This window comes from Anomalospiza imberbis, chromosome 3, assembly GCF_031753505.1.
Source record: "Anomalospiza imberbis isolate Cuckoo-Finch-1a 21T00152 chromosome 3, ASM3175350v1, whole genome shotgun sequence".
Taxonomy (NCBI): Eukaryota; Metazoa; Chordata; class Aves; order Passeriformes; family Viduidae; genus Anomalospiza; species Anomalospiza imberbis.
The window spans coordinates 24755427-24775902 of NC_089683.1; the positions used below are offsets into that span (position 1 = coordinate 24755427).

General features: G+C 36.0%; 1 protein-coding gene across 1 annotated transcript in view; it reads left to right on the plus strand.

Moving 5' to 3' along the window:
- HCRTR2 (hypocretin receptor 2) overlaps positions 1-19347 on the plus strand; it is a 32259-nt gene extending 12912 nt beyond the window's left edge. Inside the window, exons 2-8 of the mRNA XM_068183672.1 lie at positions 695-873; positions 2325-2568; positions 9806-9921; positions 14588-14808; positions 16218-16339; positions 17424-17624; positions 18862-19347. Coding sequence (XP_068039773.1) covers positions 695-873; positions 2325-2568; positions 9806-9921; positions 14588-14808; positions 16218-16339; positions 17424-17624; positions 18862-19055 — 1277 coding nt within the window. The 3' untranslated portion in view covers positions 19056-19347. The remainder of the gene's footprint in view (positions 1-694; positions 874-2324; positions 2569-9805; positions 9922-14587; positions 14809-16217; positions 16340-17423; positions 17625-18861) is intronic.
- The last annotated feature ends 1129 nt before the right edge of the window (positions 19348-20476 follow it).

Genomic DNA, 20476 nt, shown 5'->3' on the forward strand with positions numbered 1-20476 from the left:
AGTGATTTTAAAGATTTATTTGCCTCATTTCTAAAAGTCTTTCAGTTTGAAAAAGAGTGACATAAAATATACAAGCTTTAAAGGTACATCTTATAAAGTGCCTGCTATGTGCTGCTTTTGATCGCCATCAAAAATGTAACAGTTAATACAGCAAAAATTACTTTTATTAACTTAATTCAAATCACAGAAAATTGTTACAGATTCTCTGCAGATGCAATAGATATATTAAATCCAGCAAAATATTTTATAAAATTATATTTGTACAGCTTACAAGATTCTTTGTTGTAGTAATTTGATTTAAACATCATGCTATCATAAGAAAAGAAATAAACTTTTACAGGTATAGATGTGTATTGCTGTAGACTAGAGCCAATGGCTTGAAAGATAAATGAAGTTGTATGAGTAGTTAGTGAAGATTAATTACCAGAGAAGTAAGATGCTTTATATATTGGATTATTTCCCACACTGCAGTCTGTGGAAAGCTATTCTTTGTGTATCAAGAATCTGTCTACATGTACCCTCTTGTTTCCACTATAAAAGAAAACACACGGTTCTTGCACTGAACTGCATATTCAGATATTCTGTGTTAAACAGAGGACACAAACATTTCCTTAATTCCACAAAGTCAAATGTTTTCCTCTTAAAGCATTTCCTAAGTCATTTCCATCTCACTAACTTGTCTTTCCAAATTCAGTTTGCCTTGCAGTGTGGAAGAATCATCACATGCGGACCGTTACCAACTATTTCATAGTGAATCTTTCTCTGGCTGATATTCTGGTCACAATTACTTGTCTTCCAGCAACTTTAGTTGTGGACATCACAGAAACGTGGTTCTTTGGGCAGACCCTCTGTAAAGTCATTCCCTACTTACAGGTATTATTTTTCTGATTGTGTACACATTACCCATGTTATGAAAACCAGAAATGACAATAGCATCTTCCTAATACTTCTAATCCAATGCAAGTCCATACCTGATACTGTGTAGGTATCTCAGAGTACATGCTGAGGCCTAAAAGACTGTTCCACTTGGGAATATGATAATGCATAATAAAGACTGGTTTTCATCCATCTGATTGTTGGACTTCGGCAATACATCTTTTGGGACATTTTTCTGATGCTCTTTACTTTTTGTGATCTTTTTTAATGATTCAGAAGAGATGTAAAGCAATTAAAATATCTGTAAATAGAAATAAAGTCATTAATATTCTCTCTGTATGGATCTGAAAAGCTACACAAGCATCCAGGACAGAGAATCCAACTTCTGCAGGCAGTATGGGCTTTTTTATGTTTACTGAATTTGTGTCAAAGTATCCAGGTTCACTGGGACTTGATCAGATTGTCTGCCTTAAGCAATAATTACTTCTCATGTACCCATGGACTTAACTAGTTTTGAAATAATTTGCATCAAAATGTTTGATAAATACCTTTTCTAAGAACAGGCGTATGGATGAACTGACTGGGTAAATTAGAATGACAAGTGCTTGGCTTTGTAGTCATTAAAATTCAGAAGAATTAAGCAGTACTCAGAGTGTATGCAGATCACCAGCTCTGTGCCTCCAGCACAATTTATATTTGCAGAAGATACCTCTATAGCCAAAGAACCACATTGTCAAAGGCAAAGGTCTCCAGCAGCTATGAGCTTTACATGATACAATTAAAATCACAACTTTTTTTTTTCAAATCCTCCATTCTAGTGAAAGAAAGTCTGAAGAGTGAGTGATCACCAAGCATACAAATTGAAACAATAAAATTAAAGTGATAAGTTATTTCCTTTACTGAATAAAAGGTAAAAAATATCTTAGTCCACCTTAAGCTGATCATTGTCAAGGACTTTTTCATTAGATCCTGAGTTTCATTGTTCTTGTAAAAATAAAAAGCAAAATGTTGGCTCTGGTATGCTTATATAATATGGAAACCAACAAATAAATTTTTCTACAAAGAAAAAAATATAAAATTCACTGTTGAATGTTTCAAAAGCTTTTTTTCAGATAAAGTTTTATACATTCCCAGTTGATTACATTTTCTATTTCAAAATTTGATTTTGCAACACATATTCTGTTTAGTTAGCATCTTAATGTGTGAATTGTCTTGTGGATTCTAGTAGCAGTACAGCAGATGAGGATATCTGATTTAATTCTGTAAGAAGATATTTTAAAAGGAGTCTTTTTTGGGGGGAGTCTATTTAACAATTGCAGATAAAGAACTAACTATGTTGAAAATATAAATAATTTTTAAAACTCTGGGGGAAAAGTACAATAAATAATTTTTGAAACTCTGGGGAAAAGCCCTACATTTACATTTACATAATATTCCTTTTTTTTTAGACAGTTTCAGTCTCTGTGTCTGTCCTAACACTCAGCTGCATTGCTTTGGATCGATGGTATGCAATTTGTCACCCTTTGATGTTTAAAAGCACAGCCAAGCGAGCAAGGAACAGCATAATAATTATCTGGATTGTGTCCTGCATCATAATGATTCCTCAGGCTATTGTTATGGAGTGCAGCAGTGTGTTCCCAGGATTAGCCAATAAAACCACCTTGTTCACAGTGTGTGATGAGCACTGGGGAGGTGAGTCTGTCATTGACCACACAAGCTAAGTTTGTATTGCTGTAAAGTAATCAAAATATCAGGAGATGTTAATATGAAGTCAAGTTGTATAAACATAACACAAAGTGTTCTTGATTATGCAAACTTTCCTAGAACTATCATTTTTCAAATTTTGTGAAATTTCTGTGGATTTCTTTTGTGTTGTTGAGCCTTAAAGTACATTTTAAATGAAGTTTAAATGGATGAGGCTGACTAGTGTCTTGACCATGTTAATGCTTCCCAGAGGGTAGAAATGTTCCCACCCTTCAGTGCTTATGCTTATATAATTCTGTGACTGATGTACATTGAAGGTTTGCAAAGACTTCAGTATTTAGCCTTAAGAAGTAACTATGCAAGAACAGATTTTCTGTTTACCTGATGTTTTGCTAATTGCTGGCATTTGACTAATATTTATAGGAATCTCCTGGGAGTTCAATGCAAATTACGTGTCATTGCAGAATTTACAGAGATGTCATCTCAATATAGGGTAGTGAGTTAATCTAAAATTTGAAATTTGTCATGGACAGAATAATTTAAATAACTTTGTGAAACTAACCAGTTACAAATTAATCTATACAAGAAGTGTAACCCTGCCTTTCCAGATTAACTTTGAATCTAAAATGTTCTGTGTCTGACTGAAGCTGTAGGAAGCTGTGAGGATTGCCAGGGAGTAACTACTTCTATTTTGTCTTCGTTCACAGCAAGTGGTGTGAGCCACCCGCCCGAATGGTTAGGGCTCGACTCTGGTGGGCCTTGGCACACCTCCAACGCTAACAGAGTGCATGAGTTACATGCTGTGACTCTGACACGGGATATAATGGCCATCAGTAATACCATTATTCACACACAGCAGAATAAAGCCAAGTTTGCCAAAACATATAACTAAAAGGTGCCTGTTTAATAGCCTTGAGTCTGGCTGAAACACAATCAGATATTCTCCCAGAGCTGTCTCTGTAGAAGAAGATTCCAGTCCTGTGAACAACTGTGATAAAATACAACTGGCTCACCTGTGCTAAATTATCATGATAAATTAGCTTAAACAGCCTTAACTGCTAAGGGCTCTTCCATGTGCTATCCTGGAAGCTCCTTTCCTGCTAATGGCTTTCACAGAGCCACCGGAGGATTAATGAGAAGACACTGGGTATCACATTCCCTGTTCTTTATCTCCTTCATCCCAGTTAGTCTTCTGGGACAAGGCAAGGTGGCAGAGGTGGCCACTAGCTCACTGGTACTCATAGCTGACAAAGGTGTGCTCGAAGTTTGTAGCTGAGCGAAAGTCTCTGTTAAAGCTCTATTGTACTTAGTGTTTCATTGGAGAGGGCAAATCTGCTCTTCTAGTGATCTTCCTTCATCTGTGAAAAATTTTGTATCCATTTCTGCTGTAGGATACTGCAGTAGTTACGTGACTATTTTCCTTCACAGCATTCATTCCAAGTACAATTTTTGTCCACTCATTTTGGCACAGAACCAATTATTCATGCCTTTATCACTTCAGGGTTAACTCTTCAGCAAAGATTCTTTAAATCTCAGCCTAGGAAATGATGTGCTTAATTAATTAGGAAGTCAAGAGAGCATTTCATCAGGGAATGTAATCTCAGAATTTCCAGATCTGCATTGGCCACTTTTTGATTCCCAATGGGAAAATGCTGCTTTTGAGCTACAGAGTTTGTAGTAGGTTTAGAACTATTTTAAAGAGTGCATCTTGTTCAGTGGTGCTGAAGCAGTTACAGCCTGAGGTGAAGCACCCACTATATGAAAAAAACCCCAACAAGAAACAACCAACCCAAACTGCCATGTGCTTGCAAGACTCTACTCCTATGGAGTGTATTTGTCTAAATTTAAATCTACTGGTCTTCAGGTTATGATGTGAGCCTTCACTTGGATGTTTGGAGAGATAGACGGGATTATAATAAAGGCAAGTACTTGTGTATAGAATCAATTTTTTGCGTCTGGCTTCAGGAAGGAAGAACAAACACTCCAATTTCTTAAGATGATTATTTATATTGAGCATGAAAAGAATAATTTTATATTAAAAAAGTTTTCTGAAAAGGGAAAGTTTTCACTCCATTGAAAGATAACAATCCTATTTTTATCTTGCTGCCTTTTTAATGACTAATTCTTCTAATCCAATACATCATCATTGCACCAGTCTGCTGGTGCATTTCAGATATCCTTAAAAAAAAAAAATCTCCATGGTCTATATAATAGCTCATCATAGTAACTTGAAGGAAGAATCTTTATATGCATTAAATTACAAGCAGATTTCTCAAAATCATGGAATTGCCCAGTAAAAGTAGAGTTAATCCAATTTTATCAATGAGGATTACATATATATATATATGTATATTTATATACACATCCCTTTCAGACTATAGAGAATATAGTGTAATTAAAAATTAATTTCCATTCTGTTGAAAGTGTCTAAGGACTCTGAGCTAGTTCAAAGCACAGAATATGCAGTTTTTCTACTGAAAAATAGGACTTGAAATCACAAAGGCCCCAAAAAACAGGAACAAAAGAAAAGGGTAAGGCAGTGGTTTGAAAAGAGTGGTGAGCCTTAAAGCTGGAAGAAGAAAGAAACATCTAATGTTTTTAAAGAAAATAGCTATATTTTTGTTGGATTTTATTTTGCCTCTTTTGACTATGCAAATATAGAGGGTTAAAGAAAGAGCTATCTAGGAGAATGTTGAAGGAGAAAGAAATCAATGCTGCTACAAATACAAAGAGAAAGTGGAGAAGTAGACGTTGCATACACTCAAGAGACCCTGAGAAAGTCCTATAGAGGAGTCAATTTCGAGAAAGGGACTGTATTTTGGGTGTTTATTGCTTTGTTTAGAACTGTATACAATTAATTCTGTCTAAAATTACAGTACTTCTGATAAAATCTTTGCAGAATATCATCTACACCATATGTTCTGAGGATGTTAAACTGAATGTTAAAGACTGGGACTGCAAAAAGAGAATGCTTAGTTACACTTTCCAAAGTGTTTTGGAAATCTGTTGTAATTCTGGGACCCCAGGGCCATTGAAGCATGAGGTGCTATGGAAGAGTAACTGGGAGCCATGTCCAGGAAGATGTCAGAGATGCCAAAGCAGGAGACAACGCTGTACCCTACACAGACGTAGGACCAGCTGCTGGAGACTGTAAAGGTCTGATGAGTGTCTGGAGGGAAGGTCTGATCAGTACTGTGACACTTGAGCTCCTCAATGGTGAACAAATAGTCGCCACCCTGCCGAATGAGATTTGAGCATGCTGTTGGAAAGCTGCCAGTGACTGCAAATGGAGCAATAGTTCAGCCTAAAACAGGGCTCAATTTCTTTATAATTGCTTCTGGCATTCCTGAATGTAAAATTCATTGCCAATTCTAGGCTGAGGGTTTTTCATCTTGAGTACTGTCTAATAACAATATTTTATTTGGGAATGCAGAAGGATCCAACATGTGACCTATGCAGGCTCACTTAAGGAGCCAGAGTTGGCCACAGCTCTATAATAGTCTGTAATTGCTGTACTGAATTTGATGATAAAGTGCCAAAATAAAAAAAATGTATATTAAAATGAGTTCACCATGTGTCCAAGTCAGCTAAGTACATTGTCTTAGAGCTGTTCAAGAAGAGAGTGTTAGCCAAAGTGCATTAGCCAAGCCCTTTGCAAATGATAAAAAGAATATGGAGATAATTCTTTCCCAAAACTGCATGGCTGAATGGAAACAAAGGGAAGACTTTGTGCTCCTTTTCCTCTTAGACTATTCATACAATAGTACAAAACCACATTGTCTTAATTCTGGAAAACAAATAGCTGGAAATTGCAGTACTACAAGAAGCTTTATACATCCTGTTTATCAAAGTGTTCAGAATTTAATGAAAAACTCGTGGGATTTTTTAATGTAGAAGGAAGTCAGAATATTTCTAATATTAAAATCAGGCTGGGTGTTATTGTAAGTTGATAACTCAAGCACAATATATTAGGTTAAAGGTGTAATTTTAGTATTAGCTAACCCTAAGTACTCTGACATAGGAACTTAGCTTGGAAGCACTGCAGTATGTGGTGGATTTTATTGTGCTATGGGCACCCATTCTGTAACATCCCTGATTATTAAGCTTTATGTGAAAAATATACCTTTTTAGTTGCATTGCTCCTCTATGCTGGTAACTCCAGAACATCATAGGTATCTTCCTGAGAGTAGGGAACCTGGGAATTCTACTGATGCTCAACAAACTTGATAGTCTTGTTTTTCCCTGTTCTTAAGGAAACTGTCAGGAGTACTAATTTTATTAAGCACTATGGCTAAAGGGACTATTTAATATCAAAACATTTTGAGTGTTTATTTCAATTTGATTACATATGCATATGTATACATGTATGTATATATGTATTTACACAAATATAGTAAAATTCTGGCAAAAATCCAGAAGCCGTAGTTTCAATCTACAAATTTCAGGCTGGAACTGGAAGACCATGTGGAGAGGGGAGCTTTAGAAAAATTTAAGATGTGTTTAATAACCACTGGAGTAGATAAATGAAAGCCTGTTTTAACATACTGATCCTTTATTGGGTGGGGTAATTACAGTGTATGAATGCTCATCTGAATTCAGTCCAACCCCTATGACCACCTGTTTATGTTTTACTCTCTCTTTTCAATAGACTAGCAGCCAGAGACATGAAAGTCATTGTTTTATTCTTAAAGAGGTGGTTGCTCCAGCTAAGAACAATCTCCCCCTGTCTTGAGGTCCATTATGTGACCATAGAAGGCAAGGACACTTTTCTCCTCTTCTGCTTGGCAGTAATAGTTTCAGCCATCCCAGTCAGGCAGGACCACAAACTGATTGATGTTTGTATTCAAGGAGCCTGGAACTCACTTGATAAATGAATAGTACCCTTAGCCAGCCCTCCTCCTTCTTGCTGCTGTGACTGTCGAACAGCTTTAAAGCTTTTCTTTGGCTTGAGAAGCTAAACAGAGTCATGTTTCTTAGGGAAAAGTTCTGCAAGGGGCTTTGCCCTGGGTGGAGGAGGGACAGGTTTCCTTTGATGTTTAGCAGCTGGCACTTTCCAGGTGGCTAAACTTCAAAGGCAAGTGTTAGGATCTTCCTCCAACCTGGTCCTGAGTTCTTTGTAGATAGCTAGGCTCATTTAATGTTTTACTTTACTTGGAATGCTAAATTGGAAGTCATAAACTCCAGATGGCCTTTTAAATATGTACCGTCCTTCTACCTGAAAGGGGCCCGGCTGCCGGCAGAGCATTGATGAGGCAGGTGGCACCTCCTCCTGAGCAGAAAGAATGTACTTTCAATTCTGACCTCCTGTGATCCCAGTAAGTCACGTTACTCCAGTTTCTCCTTAATCTCTCCACCTGTGAAGCATGTATGTCAGTCCTTCCCTGGATAGCAGGACTGCTGTGAGGCTGCATTTTCTGGAATGCAAAAGCAAGTTTGAGATCATCAATCAACATATAATCTCAGGTTAATGCCAATTATAAAAAAAAACTGCCCCAAATGGTCTGGCTCCCCCAGGGACATTGACAAGAGTTAGTAGCTGAAGCTGCTAGTTAGGAGCTGGTAAGCTGGTTTGCTACAGGATCTTAGAGTAAATGAGTAGTCAAATACTACTCTGAAGTTTTTGAACCCTGATCTATCAAAGCTATCAAATGTTAGTGGCAGCATCTCTATTACCTTTGCTGGGAATGAACTTTGGCTGGATTTTGCTGTAGCAGGTTTCCATCTCCTTGATACTGAAGGTTTTCTGGGTGTACCAGCAGGAACTTTCAGGTCCAATGGCAAGCATGAAATTACTTGAGTCTGCATTTGAGAGTGAGCCTGGAATTTACCTTATGGTGTTCTCCTCCCTGCTATGAGAGTTGTGGGACAAGTCTTTGTATATCTTTGTCTGAACAAGCTCTGAAATTCTCCTGGCATGCTCCTCTTTGATAGGGTCCACAGTCTCAGTCACTTTAACAGGCAGAAAATAATTTTGATGCACCAAAGTTTTGATCTCATGCAACTCTTTTTTTTTATTAATTTTCTTTTTTTTTCCATCTTTTTTCTTTTTTTTAATTTTCTTTTTTTTTTTTTTTTTAATTAAAAAAGCAAAGAGATCTTGCAGATCTTATCATCCTGAAACATTTGGAAATTCTGGAAATTAACATAAAATTTCCTTCTTTATCCAGGATGCAATGCTTAGAATTACCTTGCAACTTAACTGTTCATGGGGTGCAGTTTCTCTTCTGCTATGTGTTGTTACTGTCCAAAATGTTAATTCCTTTTCTGAGGCCATCCACAGATGTTAAGTTGTAATTAGTACCAACAATTGGTAATAGCAAACTACAATTAATGTTACAAAATAGAAGACAAGCTTTCAGGCACTGCACATTCTGGTATAAATTACTGATGGAGCTTACTTAAAAATTACTGATGGAGCTTAAGATGCAGCAGACTTACAACTCAATACACTCAACAACACTTTTAAGATGCTTTCTTTAAGCAAATAACATTCATAAATTGTCTTTTGAAAAGAGATACATGGGAAATTAGAACATAACACTACCAAACTCATTATTGTTAAATCTGAGTTTAAAACCATCTTGGAGATTTCCTAGGTTTAAAGCACTTGAATGTATTGATTCTATTTTTAAAATTTAATCCTAATCATTAATTACTGCATCTTTATCAGATATATTCTGCCACCAACGAGTGATTTATGAAATGTGTGTCTGTCCAGCCATTGTCCTGTGCCCTGTAGTTTGCAGTTGCAGTCTTTGTAGGTGAGGGATTGTGCAGTTTACTCAGGGATACATAGTAGCCTTTGCAGAATTAAAACTAATGACACACAACCTTTCAATATGTCAAGGATGAGGTAGGTTGGCTGATTAATTACTTTTTTTAGACAGAAAAATTTTTCACTTATAGATAACATTTCATTTTTAGATAACAAAATTAATCCATCACTGTTTTAACAAAAAGTAAAACTTCTTTGGACTCCATATGTAAAGTAATAATATGATAAGAAATCAGTAATGTGAAATAGGAGATCCTTGGGATAAAAAGCATGTTTCTAATAGAATGTATCTAGAAGTGATTAAAAAACCAATCTTTACCATAATATTATTTGATACATCTTCCTGTTATGTTGAAAAATATGCATATCTATATGAATAATTTTTCTTAAGGTGATTTTGAAATGTACATATATTTAAATGCACCTTTCCTATTTGAATTCTCTTTCCAGCTGAGGTTTATCCCAAAATGTATCACACATGCTTTTTTCTGGTGACGTACATGGCACCGCTGTGTCTTATGGTGTTGGCCTATTTGCAAATATTCCGAAAGCTGTGGTGTCGCCAGGTAAGTCACTTAGCACTGGCTCTGTTCACTTGCTCTTGCACCTTTGTGCAGATTCCCATGTACAGCCTTTTCCTTTATAAACTCCATTTTGTCACTTAGGACTTTGATTTTTCCATCCATGCAGCTGCCTTGGATAGGCATTGAGATGTATTGAAAAATGAAGGCAGTCAGAAAGTAAACCGCTTTCTCGTGTCTGTGAAGGGCTTTCTCCTAAAGAGAAAGAAAGCAAAAGGCAGCTGAAAATTTTATTATAGGTAGAAGAAAATCTCCCTCACCATATCTGAAATGCTTACCAAAATACCTTAGGTGACCTTATTTATGCTGCTAAAATCTCCTGTAGCAGTCAAAATTTAAGATTGACCTTCTCATTTTGTTAGTTTTATTTTTATTTTTCTTACTCAGGTTGATGGCAGGTCCAATCTGAACAAAATGTAAACTAGAAGGTCCAACTATCAGTACTGGAAGACTGGAATTGCCTGATGTGCAGCTGGCTGCTACCAATAACATTTGATGTGAATTAATGGCAAATAATTTACAAAAATTCTAATGTGAACATCTTTTTTTCAAAATTCAAATAAAAAATACAGGGAAAAACCCAAGAATACTAAATAAACAAAAAACCAACCAAGCAGACAAACAAAGAACTTTTGAATTTAAGTGGCAAAATGATGCCGTTTTCTTGAGGAATCTTCAAAAAAATCATTCTGTGTGTGTGAACTGTAATTTGTCATGCACCAGTCTATGGTGCTCTCGGATGTCTTCTTCTTTGTCCAGGATTTATCTATAGCTGTAGTCCACCACTAGCTGCCCTGTCATTCTGAAAAGGACAAAATATTCATCCTGTTGAAGAAATAATTCAAGATATTCCATCTCAAGTGGCTCTAACATAGTTCATATCTCCATTGACATGCGGGAATGAATCACTTCTCTCTCACCATCATGTTTGATACCATCCAATTTTGAGGCTGTTCTGGGCAGGGGATAATACCTGCCCCATCAGGAACATTTTTCATGTAGTTCATATTGATCCATCAGAGAAATCACAAATAGACTTTATATTTCTGAATATGCATATGATAAAATTAAAAATCAAATCTTATACTGACAGAATATATCTCTTGCAAGTAACTCATATACAGGAAATACCAAATCCACTTTAAGGCTTTTTTTATCATACATAAGTCATATATGTCACTTCTAATCAGATTAGGTTAAACCAAAATTGCTGTTTATCCTGCTTGTCAGCTTTAAATTATTATTTTTGCTTTTAATTTCTTAGGTTCATAAGATTAAATAACAAGATGGCTTGGAGATCAAATTTAACCTTTACAGTTTGAGGGGACTCTTCTCCAGAGCAAAGGATTTCTTGCTTAGTTTTAAGTTCAGTCTAAACATAGTTTTAATATGCTCTGCCTTGCTGAAACTGTCCTGTATCACCCGATTACTTTATCACCATAATCCTTCTCGTCCTTCTCTTCTATACCTTCTTTACAATCTGCCTACCCTCTCAAGCTCTTAATTTAACTAAGTTAATGCAAAGCAGTTGTTCTTAACCTACACATAATTGAAATTGCTGGCTCAGAAGCAGAGCAGAAGTTGAATGATTGAAAAGCAACCTTTTTCTTTTTGGCTTCCCCCCACCTCCACTCCTCAGTTGTTTAAGCTGGTCTATTTGTTCTTCACAATGTTTCTTCTCCCTATTCATCTTGCACACTGGCAAGGTTAGGATGATCCTTTGTTTTTCTGTGACAAAAAGAGAAATTCTACTACAGGCTTAATGCTACCAGTGGTGCCAAATGACAGCTGTCTCTCTGCCTGGCATGTATGGTAGCACTATGTATAAGAGGCTGCACTAAGTGAAATTAAAACCATTGCACATCTATTATCAAGTGTGACTTGGCTGCAGGCATCAGGCATTTTCCTAAGTGCAGCAGGTGTGCTGTAATCAGTCATGTAGCACAAATGAATGAAGTGCTCTAAATGTATTCTTTGGTAACAGTTTCAATAAAAAAACATGCTGTTTATCAGAAGTTCAGTTAAATATGGTGATCTTATTGCAAGGTACAATGAGCCTTTCAGATGTACCTGATAGAAAAAACATAACAAATAGTAGATGCTTTCTATGCCCTACATTCTTTCTAAAGGTTATTTTTTAAAATGTAATGTGTTGTGCATGTAAATTTTGAGATGAAAAATAGAAGATTGAATTGCAAGTTATTGTTGCCATACTTTGTGTAATAGCTTTTAAAATTTCTGATTGTATAAATCAAGCAGATTTTTGAATTAATGATTCAACTTTATAAAGACAAGTACAATCATGCAAAAATACTAGAAATTTTGAGCAATTAATTTTAATTATTAGCAAGGAATTAGTAATTTAGTAGTCTATGTTCTTGTGTGGATTTTAAGTAGATTAAAAACAGCTTCTGTACAAATAGAACTGAATGAACTGAATATGATGAAAATGTTGATACACAATTTGTAACATCAAGTTCCTTGTATGCTTCAATTTTCTGATGTCCAAATGCATTGACACTAAAGAACATTTTTATTAATAATTAGGAACTTTATCCATTTTCTTTTTGGTACTTGAAATATACCCTTCCAATCTTTGCAAGTTGATACTACATTTGAGAGATTTTCTTTGGTTATAAGCCCCTTGATAACTGTCTGAGGGGGTAGAGAAAAGGTGCATAAAAAAGTAAAACTCTAAATATTAGTACTTGTTTATTCACAGCTAATAGGCTTTTCATAAAATGTTGGAATTACACAAATGCTTCAAAATTATCTCTCTGACTTAATAATTACCAACAAGCAAATATGTGCATTATGCTCCCATGTGTACAATTGTGTATACTTGTACATACATAATCATAGAATTATAGAAATATTTATCTTGAAAAAGGCCCTTAAGGTCATTGAATTCAACCATAACAACCATTGAATTCAACCATAACAACCATAAGACTGCCAAATCCACCACTAAATCATGTCCCTAAGTGCCACATCTACTTATTTTTTCAATATCTCCAGGAGTGGTGACTTAACCACTTGCCTGGGCAGCCTGCTCCAAGGCTTGGCTACCCTATCTGTGAAGAAATTTTTCCTTATATCCAATCTAAACTTCCCCTGGCTTAACTTGAGACCATTTCCTCTCATTCTGTCTATTCTCTGCTACACCCCACAGCCAAGCAGGGTAAATCCCTTGCAATTGTCAAGCTGGTAATTACTGATTTCAGCTGTGTGAGTGGGAATCCACAGTAGAAGTGCAAGGGGCTAAGTTGTTTTAAATCCATGGATACATTAGTAAAAACTAAATGGTATAACTTATCCCCAATTTTGCTTCTGAGATTTCCTGCTCATTACATGACAACTTTGCCAAAATGTTCCCAATAGTTGTAAATCATGTTTAGGGGTGTACATAAAAGCTGAACTAAGGGCTTGTCTGAAGATATTCACACACACACACACAAAATCACATCCCCCAGCCAACAAATAAATAAATAGAGCAAAACCAAAAACCAACCAAAAAAAAAAAAAAAACCCACTCAACCCCACAAACCCCACCAAAACACCAACATAGTAGGTTTTCTAGAACTATTCTGAATCTGCATTCTTTTTAATTTACTTTTATCTTTCTTAAATAAATACAAAATAATCATCATTTTCTGGTCAGTATGTCTGGATAAGCCCTATTAAAAAAAAAAAAGAAAAGTTAAAATAGACAATATGAACTTTTCAGATGCTTTTGAACTTGAAATATTTCACATGAGATTAGTCACCCTACACACAATTGTACTACACATAAATAAAACTGTATTTCTAGCCAAAAGGTTTTCACACTCTATGACATTGAAAATATTATAAATGTAATTGTAATAGGGCTCTCTAAGAAAGTTCTTGACATCTGCAGTCTTTCACATTTCATTGCAGGCAGGAAGTAATTTAGAAGAACTGAAGCAAAATTGTTTTACTTGGCTTGTCTTATGTGAGGGCACAGAAAACAAAAAACTTTTTCTTTTTTAATAGCATGGTTCTACATGCAACTCATTGCAACATGTCTTTGACTAATCTAATTCTTCCTGTGTCTTGGGCACTTTTCCATGATTTCCCTCAGTTTAGAAGAACTTTGCAGAGATATCCACACTTCAGCTGTGAATATATCTTTAGCTACTTCACTGTCATCTGAGTTGTATGTATGGAAGTTTTATGGCACTTAAAACTATGCAGGCTTTAAATCCTTTTTTTCCAGTACTGAAAAACTGTTTAGTATCTTATATTAGCAGCATATTAATGGGAAAAACTAATCTGCTACACAGCAAATCATTTAATGCAGAACTTTATAGCAATGTAAGTGCAGCAATAGGGTTGGTCATTTTGATAATCTGAAGACACAAGCAAGATAAGGTTTGTGGGAAGTAAAGAAAATTTGAGGACATCAGCTGATATTTGTGTATAAAACAATTTTTTTTATGTGGTCCCTCTACTGTGACTGAAATTCAGTTTGTTTCCTGCAGCTACATCAAATAATTTAATTTAAAAATCCTTTTTATCCCTGTGAAGTTACATTGTGTATATCAAGGTGTCTATTTTTCTTGTTATATCTGCAGATAAAATTTGTTTTAAAAGATGTTTTTCAAAATGCCCCTTATTTTGTCTGCCTTAGATCCCAGGAACTTCTTCTGTTGTTCAAAAGAAATGGAAGCCTCAGCAGCCTTCAGCACAGCCCCGAGGGCTGGGACAATCAACAAAGTCAAAGATTAGTGCTGTGGCAGCTGAAATAAAACAGATTCGTGCAAGAAGGAAAACAGCACGTATGCTAATGGTTGTCCTTCTGGTTTTTGCACTTTGCTACCTACCAATTAGCATCCTCAATGTCTTGAAAAGGTAAAGTTTATCTCAAAATATAAACACTTGGTAAAACTTTCTGCCTAAAACCAGAAATCTCTGTTACAAGATTTCTTTTATTCTGGCAGATACTTTTGAAGGATAAGCTTACTTATTGCATGATAAAGAAGTGGAAAATAAGCATATCATTGCAAGAAAATATTATATGTAACATATATATGTATAAATATAACCTATCCCTAGTACTTAAATTAGAGGCCAGATTGTGGAACTCTCATTGACAAGATCTGCATCATGGAAATGATCTAACCTATCTATCTCCTCATTAAACCTCATCATTTACATGGGATTACAGCTTGTTTGCTGTAAATGCCCCCGTGGAAGTGCAGTCACCTAAAGCAGCAGCTGAAGGTTAGCAGCAGAGTGCAGTGTTGTGGCTTGGCTCCAAGAACTGTGAAGTGCTGAGCTCAAACCTAAGCTACTCATGTACAGACCTTTGAGACCTTAGCCTAACCCTTCCATTGGTCCTATGAAGCTGTATTTTAATTTTTTATGTTTTTCTCTTTGTGCATCTAGTATGTAATTGTGCACACTCTTGGTTTTTGTACAGTGCCTCAAAGACTGAGGCTTTGGTAAAGTTACACCTCATGAGCCCTCTGGAATACCAATAAATAATAGCAGAAGATTTGAATATCCTAAAAATAATGAGCATATTATTGGTGCTTTTTAAATTGGAGTGTTATTGGAACATTTTAGTTTTTAAGGGATAATTTCAAGGTTTAAATACATTCCACTCAATTCTGGCCCTTCTCTAAGGCCTAATTTAAATACTTTGCATTCTCGAGTCCCTTTGTAGAAAATGTAGAGAGAAAATTATTTCAGGCCACCTACAACCTGAAACAGAGGAAATACACAGGCTGCCTCAACAAGAGCAGAGTCAGCTCAGAGTTAGATTTTCATTTAAATGGCAGAAGTAATGTGTAAAGTGTCTGGGAAATGCAGATTTCCCTGGAGGGCAGCAGCTGCTATGGTAGCCTCAGGTTCGGGGCCAGTTCAATGCCTTTTCAGTTCCAGAGATATTTGGAGAGTGGCCTAGAGAGTGTCTTGGAGAGTGGGCCTAGAGCCAGGAAGCTCAGTGACATGAGTACATCAAAAGCAACTTTTCCTGTCTTTCCTTGGCTTATCTGACACCAGATTACTTTAGTTACTTGGCATAAAATTGTGCATCTTCACCATAGTAAAGTCTCAGTTGTGCCAAACCACCAAGACAGGAGGCTGAGGGTTGGGGAGAGGATTTCTTTCTCTCAAGGAAGAGAACACTGCTGAATCAGCCTTTTTGTGGTACTGCAAATAAGTCATCAGAAATAAAATCAGGCTAGAGGTTGTAAAATCCTTTTAAATGAATTCTAATTTTGCCATCTTTCAGGTTTTCTTTTCTCTTTCTGTAGGGTTTTGGGGATGTTTAATCATGCTGATGACAGAGAAACTGTATACGCCTGGTTCACATTCTCACACTGGCTTGTATACGCAAACAGTGCAGCCAATCCTATTATTTATAACTTCCTCAGTGGTAAGTTACAGTTACCTGGAATTCAAGTTTAATGTAAAATTTGAATGCAATGAGCCATAGCAAAAAATTAATGACCATGTAACTTCAGCTCAGCTCCTCCGGTGGGAGCTAGATCCTCTTCCTAGAAGAAGTTGCCTGAAGTATCCCATTACCCTCAGGCTGTCTACCAATAAGTAACCTAGAGTGTGCCAGGGCCTGGGTCCAAGTGCTAGAGTGTGACTATCTGTGACATTAATGTGGTAGAGAAGTTCCTGGCATGACTTTGATCTGAAACAATTGCCATTTCTCTAAACACTCCTGGATGCTCTCTGGCAGGTTGCACAGTCTGGGGCCTGTCCCCACCTGGTGTGTTATATTCAAGTATTGGGATTTGGAGGCTGTGAGTCTTTAAAAGTACCTGCATGGCCAGACGGTGCCAAGTAGGGTCAGCTTCAAAGAACCAGCCAGGATGCTGTTTACTTACTAGTATAGATTTGTCTTAGTTTGTGTCATTTGGCTTGGAGAGCAGAATCAGGATCTGACCTGGTAGTATTGCAGCTAAACACAGGGAGTCAAAACTCTATTGATCCTCACTACATATTGGCCCACTGCAGTTTTTTTGCAGTGTGTAGTATGAGAATGATCTGAACAATATCCTCTGAGCCCCAAAAGCATGGGGCTGTCAAATATTGTGAATCTTCTTTTAAAATCTATTAATGATAAAACACAAATTAGCCATGCTCTCTCATTTCACATATCAGCAAGGATTCAAGCCTATATTTACTCAATTTTTTTTTTGTTACATATGTAAATAATCAGCAGACTATCTATGAGGTACTTTCATTACTCATTCTAGTTTGTTCTGTCTAACCAAAAATAATTCAGTCTTCACATCACACCTCACATGTCTTCTTAGAAAGGTTGTCTTTTTTCTGTCTTTCTCCCAGACGATTATAGTGTGATTTTCTGCTTCTGCATTAGAAGAGCATCTGGGTGGTTCGCATTAATTTTGCTTTAGATAACTCCGTTATATCCGAATCGATAAAGTTTGATGAAATGCGGTTTATAGTACAATTTTTTCATGAGTCATTTTTGTGGTTGACAGGGAAATTTAGAGAAGAATTTAAAGCAGCATTTTCCTGTTGCATCTTTGGCATTCGCAGCCACCATGACGAACGGTTCAACAGAGGTCGTGCCAGTACAGAGAGTCGGAAATCCTTGACCACCCAGATCAGCAATTTTGATAACGTTTCAAAACTTTCAGAACACGTTGTATTGACCAACATAAACACAATTCCATCAAATGGTACTGCATCTATTACCCACTGTTAGTATACTGGTCCCTATGCCTTTTGATCCCATAGAAGTAAATTCTAATTGTGCATCCATCAATACTGGGATCTGAGCACAAAGAGAGAAGGGTGTTTAAAATTAAGAACTGAATGCAAGAAAAGAAAATTAAAATAAATATTTTATAGAATATGCCATAACTTTAATTATATAATGAGGAAAGAAAATTTCATCATATTTATTTCAAAAGTCATGTTGCAGATAGGGAGAGAGTAAAGCAGTCATATTTTATACAAATATTTTCTTTGGATATCTACTTCTTTTAGACTCCTAAGTAAATAAAGAACAAATACCTGAAAGTATGGAAATTATTTTCCCTATCATTGGACTGTGTTTATGAACAGCTGTATTCTACTTTCATCTAATTAGCTGAAGTTGTGGTATATTTTATAACAAATATTTTAATCAAAATTGGGTGTAGAGATTGAACTACCGTAATGTCCTTTTCTATTTCAAATTATCTGCTTAGCATGCATTCTGGTGTGAGTTAGGCTGATCAAATAACAAAAATAACAAATTCATATTAATTTATTTTCCAAAATTTTCAGTTCTTTTTCATGTTAGATAGGCTATTGCACATGTTCAGGAACAGCTGGGAAACCACTTTTTGCTTAATGTGGAAGGAATGGGGTTTTTCACCTGAATTCAGTAGTATTGCCATTCCTTTATGTATGGCACAAGCAAAGTTACAAATATGAGACCCATATGACAATGTGGCTGAAATGTTTTACCCTTTATTTCTCATTTATCATCATTCTCTTCTCTCTGTCCTCTGCCCATGGCAGGGGAGTTAGGCTACATGGTCTTTAAACTTCTCTTCATACCCAAACAATCAATGATTCCATGACAGACTTGTAAACAGGATGCTGTGGTGCTCTGCTGGTCAGAGAGGCATCTGGATAAAGAACCACAGGGCAATTTACTAAGTAGAGCATATTAATAAGTAGTAGAACACGTGAAAATGTTGAAAAGTATAGAAAAATCAAGATTTATGCATCAGAAATGCCCTTCGTTTTCAGTCAAGAAGCTTTCACTTAAAATTTTCAGATGCAATTTGAAACATTCTCTGGAAGACCATTTTATTAATAGATTATCACTTGCATAGTGTTCAGAGAGAGATAATCAGAGAGTCAGTTAGCCAGCCACCTGATACAAGCAGTGAAATGATCTTAAAATCTTTATTTTATCTACAGATATTCCAGCTATGCTCAGCCCATTGAAGTCAGCAGAACTGCATCTCCACATACCTGGGATGAACATGACTTCAAATATAGATGAAGCCATGAGGGTTTCTGCAGAAGACACTGTCAAACCAGAGAATGCAGAGTGGGATAAATTTGTTCCTAGCATAACTAAACTTACTTCAATGGAGTTACAGCAAGGATGACTTTGGCTCAATACACTACAACTGCCAGAGAGTGTCACATGCTTTTAGCTGTGATACAGACTACAACTGGACAAAGGGGTTCCTTCAAAATAACTGCCTATCTTCTTTCTTCTCTGTCTTACAGAAACCTACTTACCTCAGTATGAGCTAAAGAACATGTCTTTACAATTCTTTTTAAAGATTGGACTATATCATACTTTGTAAATATTGTAGATATTTATTTTTATATATTTTAGATGCTGTGAAACGTTCGAAAATATATCATATAAAGAAATCTAAGTATTTGAAAGAAGGCTCAAACATCATTTATTTATATCCTCTTTCTATACATGATTGACTCATGTACAAGGAATGCTTACTTATGCACTAGTGATATTCTGGCATTACTTTGCACTTCTTTTTCTGCAAATCCACTTGTAGTAAGTTCTATGTTTATTATGGAACTTTCACTTCAGATTGACTTGGAGAGAGTCCATGTTACTTTTCTAAGTACTGACCAGCTTCTAAGATGTGAATCCAAAGTGCTGAAAGTCATACGTATTCATAAGATTACAACTAAACAGCCTTTTTTTTTTCCAGATTTGAGTGCCTAAAAAGTAGCCATTTAAAGAAAACTTATGTGATGCTTAAAGGTGCTATAGGCTCAAATTTCCTACTCAGGCCAATAGGAATAACAAGTGTCAGCACCTCTGAAGGACTGGACATTTTTACTTTGGTAGCTCATTTTAGTCTGTAATGTGTGTTGCTCCAGAAGATCTCTGAAAATCTTTAGGAAACATTAGTTGTCTTTTGTTTTCATGAGTTCTCTCTCAACTGCCATTTAATACTAAAGATACAATGAATTTACAAATCTATATATCTATTTATGGGAAAATCTCTCTGGCCTGGTGCTTCCTATTATGTATTGTATTTTTCTCCTCAAAGGATGAACATGGTGCATCAGTGGAGAGTTAGTCTTCTAAAAGAATGTGGTCTATTGGTTAGAAAAAGGCTAATTATCAGAACCTGAACTACAATTTCCCTGTGGCACTAGTGCATTTCAGTACAGATTTTTCAAAAGAATAAATAATATGAGAGGGAGGACTCTTTTCATCAAAAAGGATTTAGCATAGAAAGAAGACAGTTTCATGTATTCAAATGTTTCTATAAAGCCAATTATTAATCGACTAGGTGTTATTTGATTATCTTTTGTAAATAATTTTTTTAGTTTTTCTTTAACCTAATGTCATGCAATGTAGTATCTATCATGGCAACTATAGTTTTATGAAGTGGTCAATCACTTTATGCTTTAACCTTCCCCAACAGCTGTTTTACTTGACATTGTAGCAATTTCTCCTAGTTTACATTGGTGTAAAGTGAGAGAAAGGGATTTGCATTCATTTGTATATTAAAGTTTTCTATTTAAAGAGAACAGAAGAGAG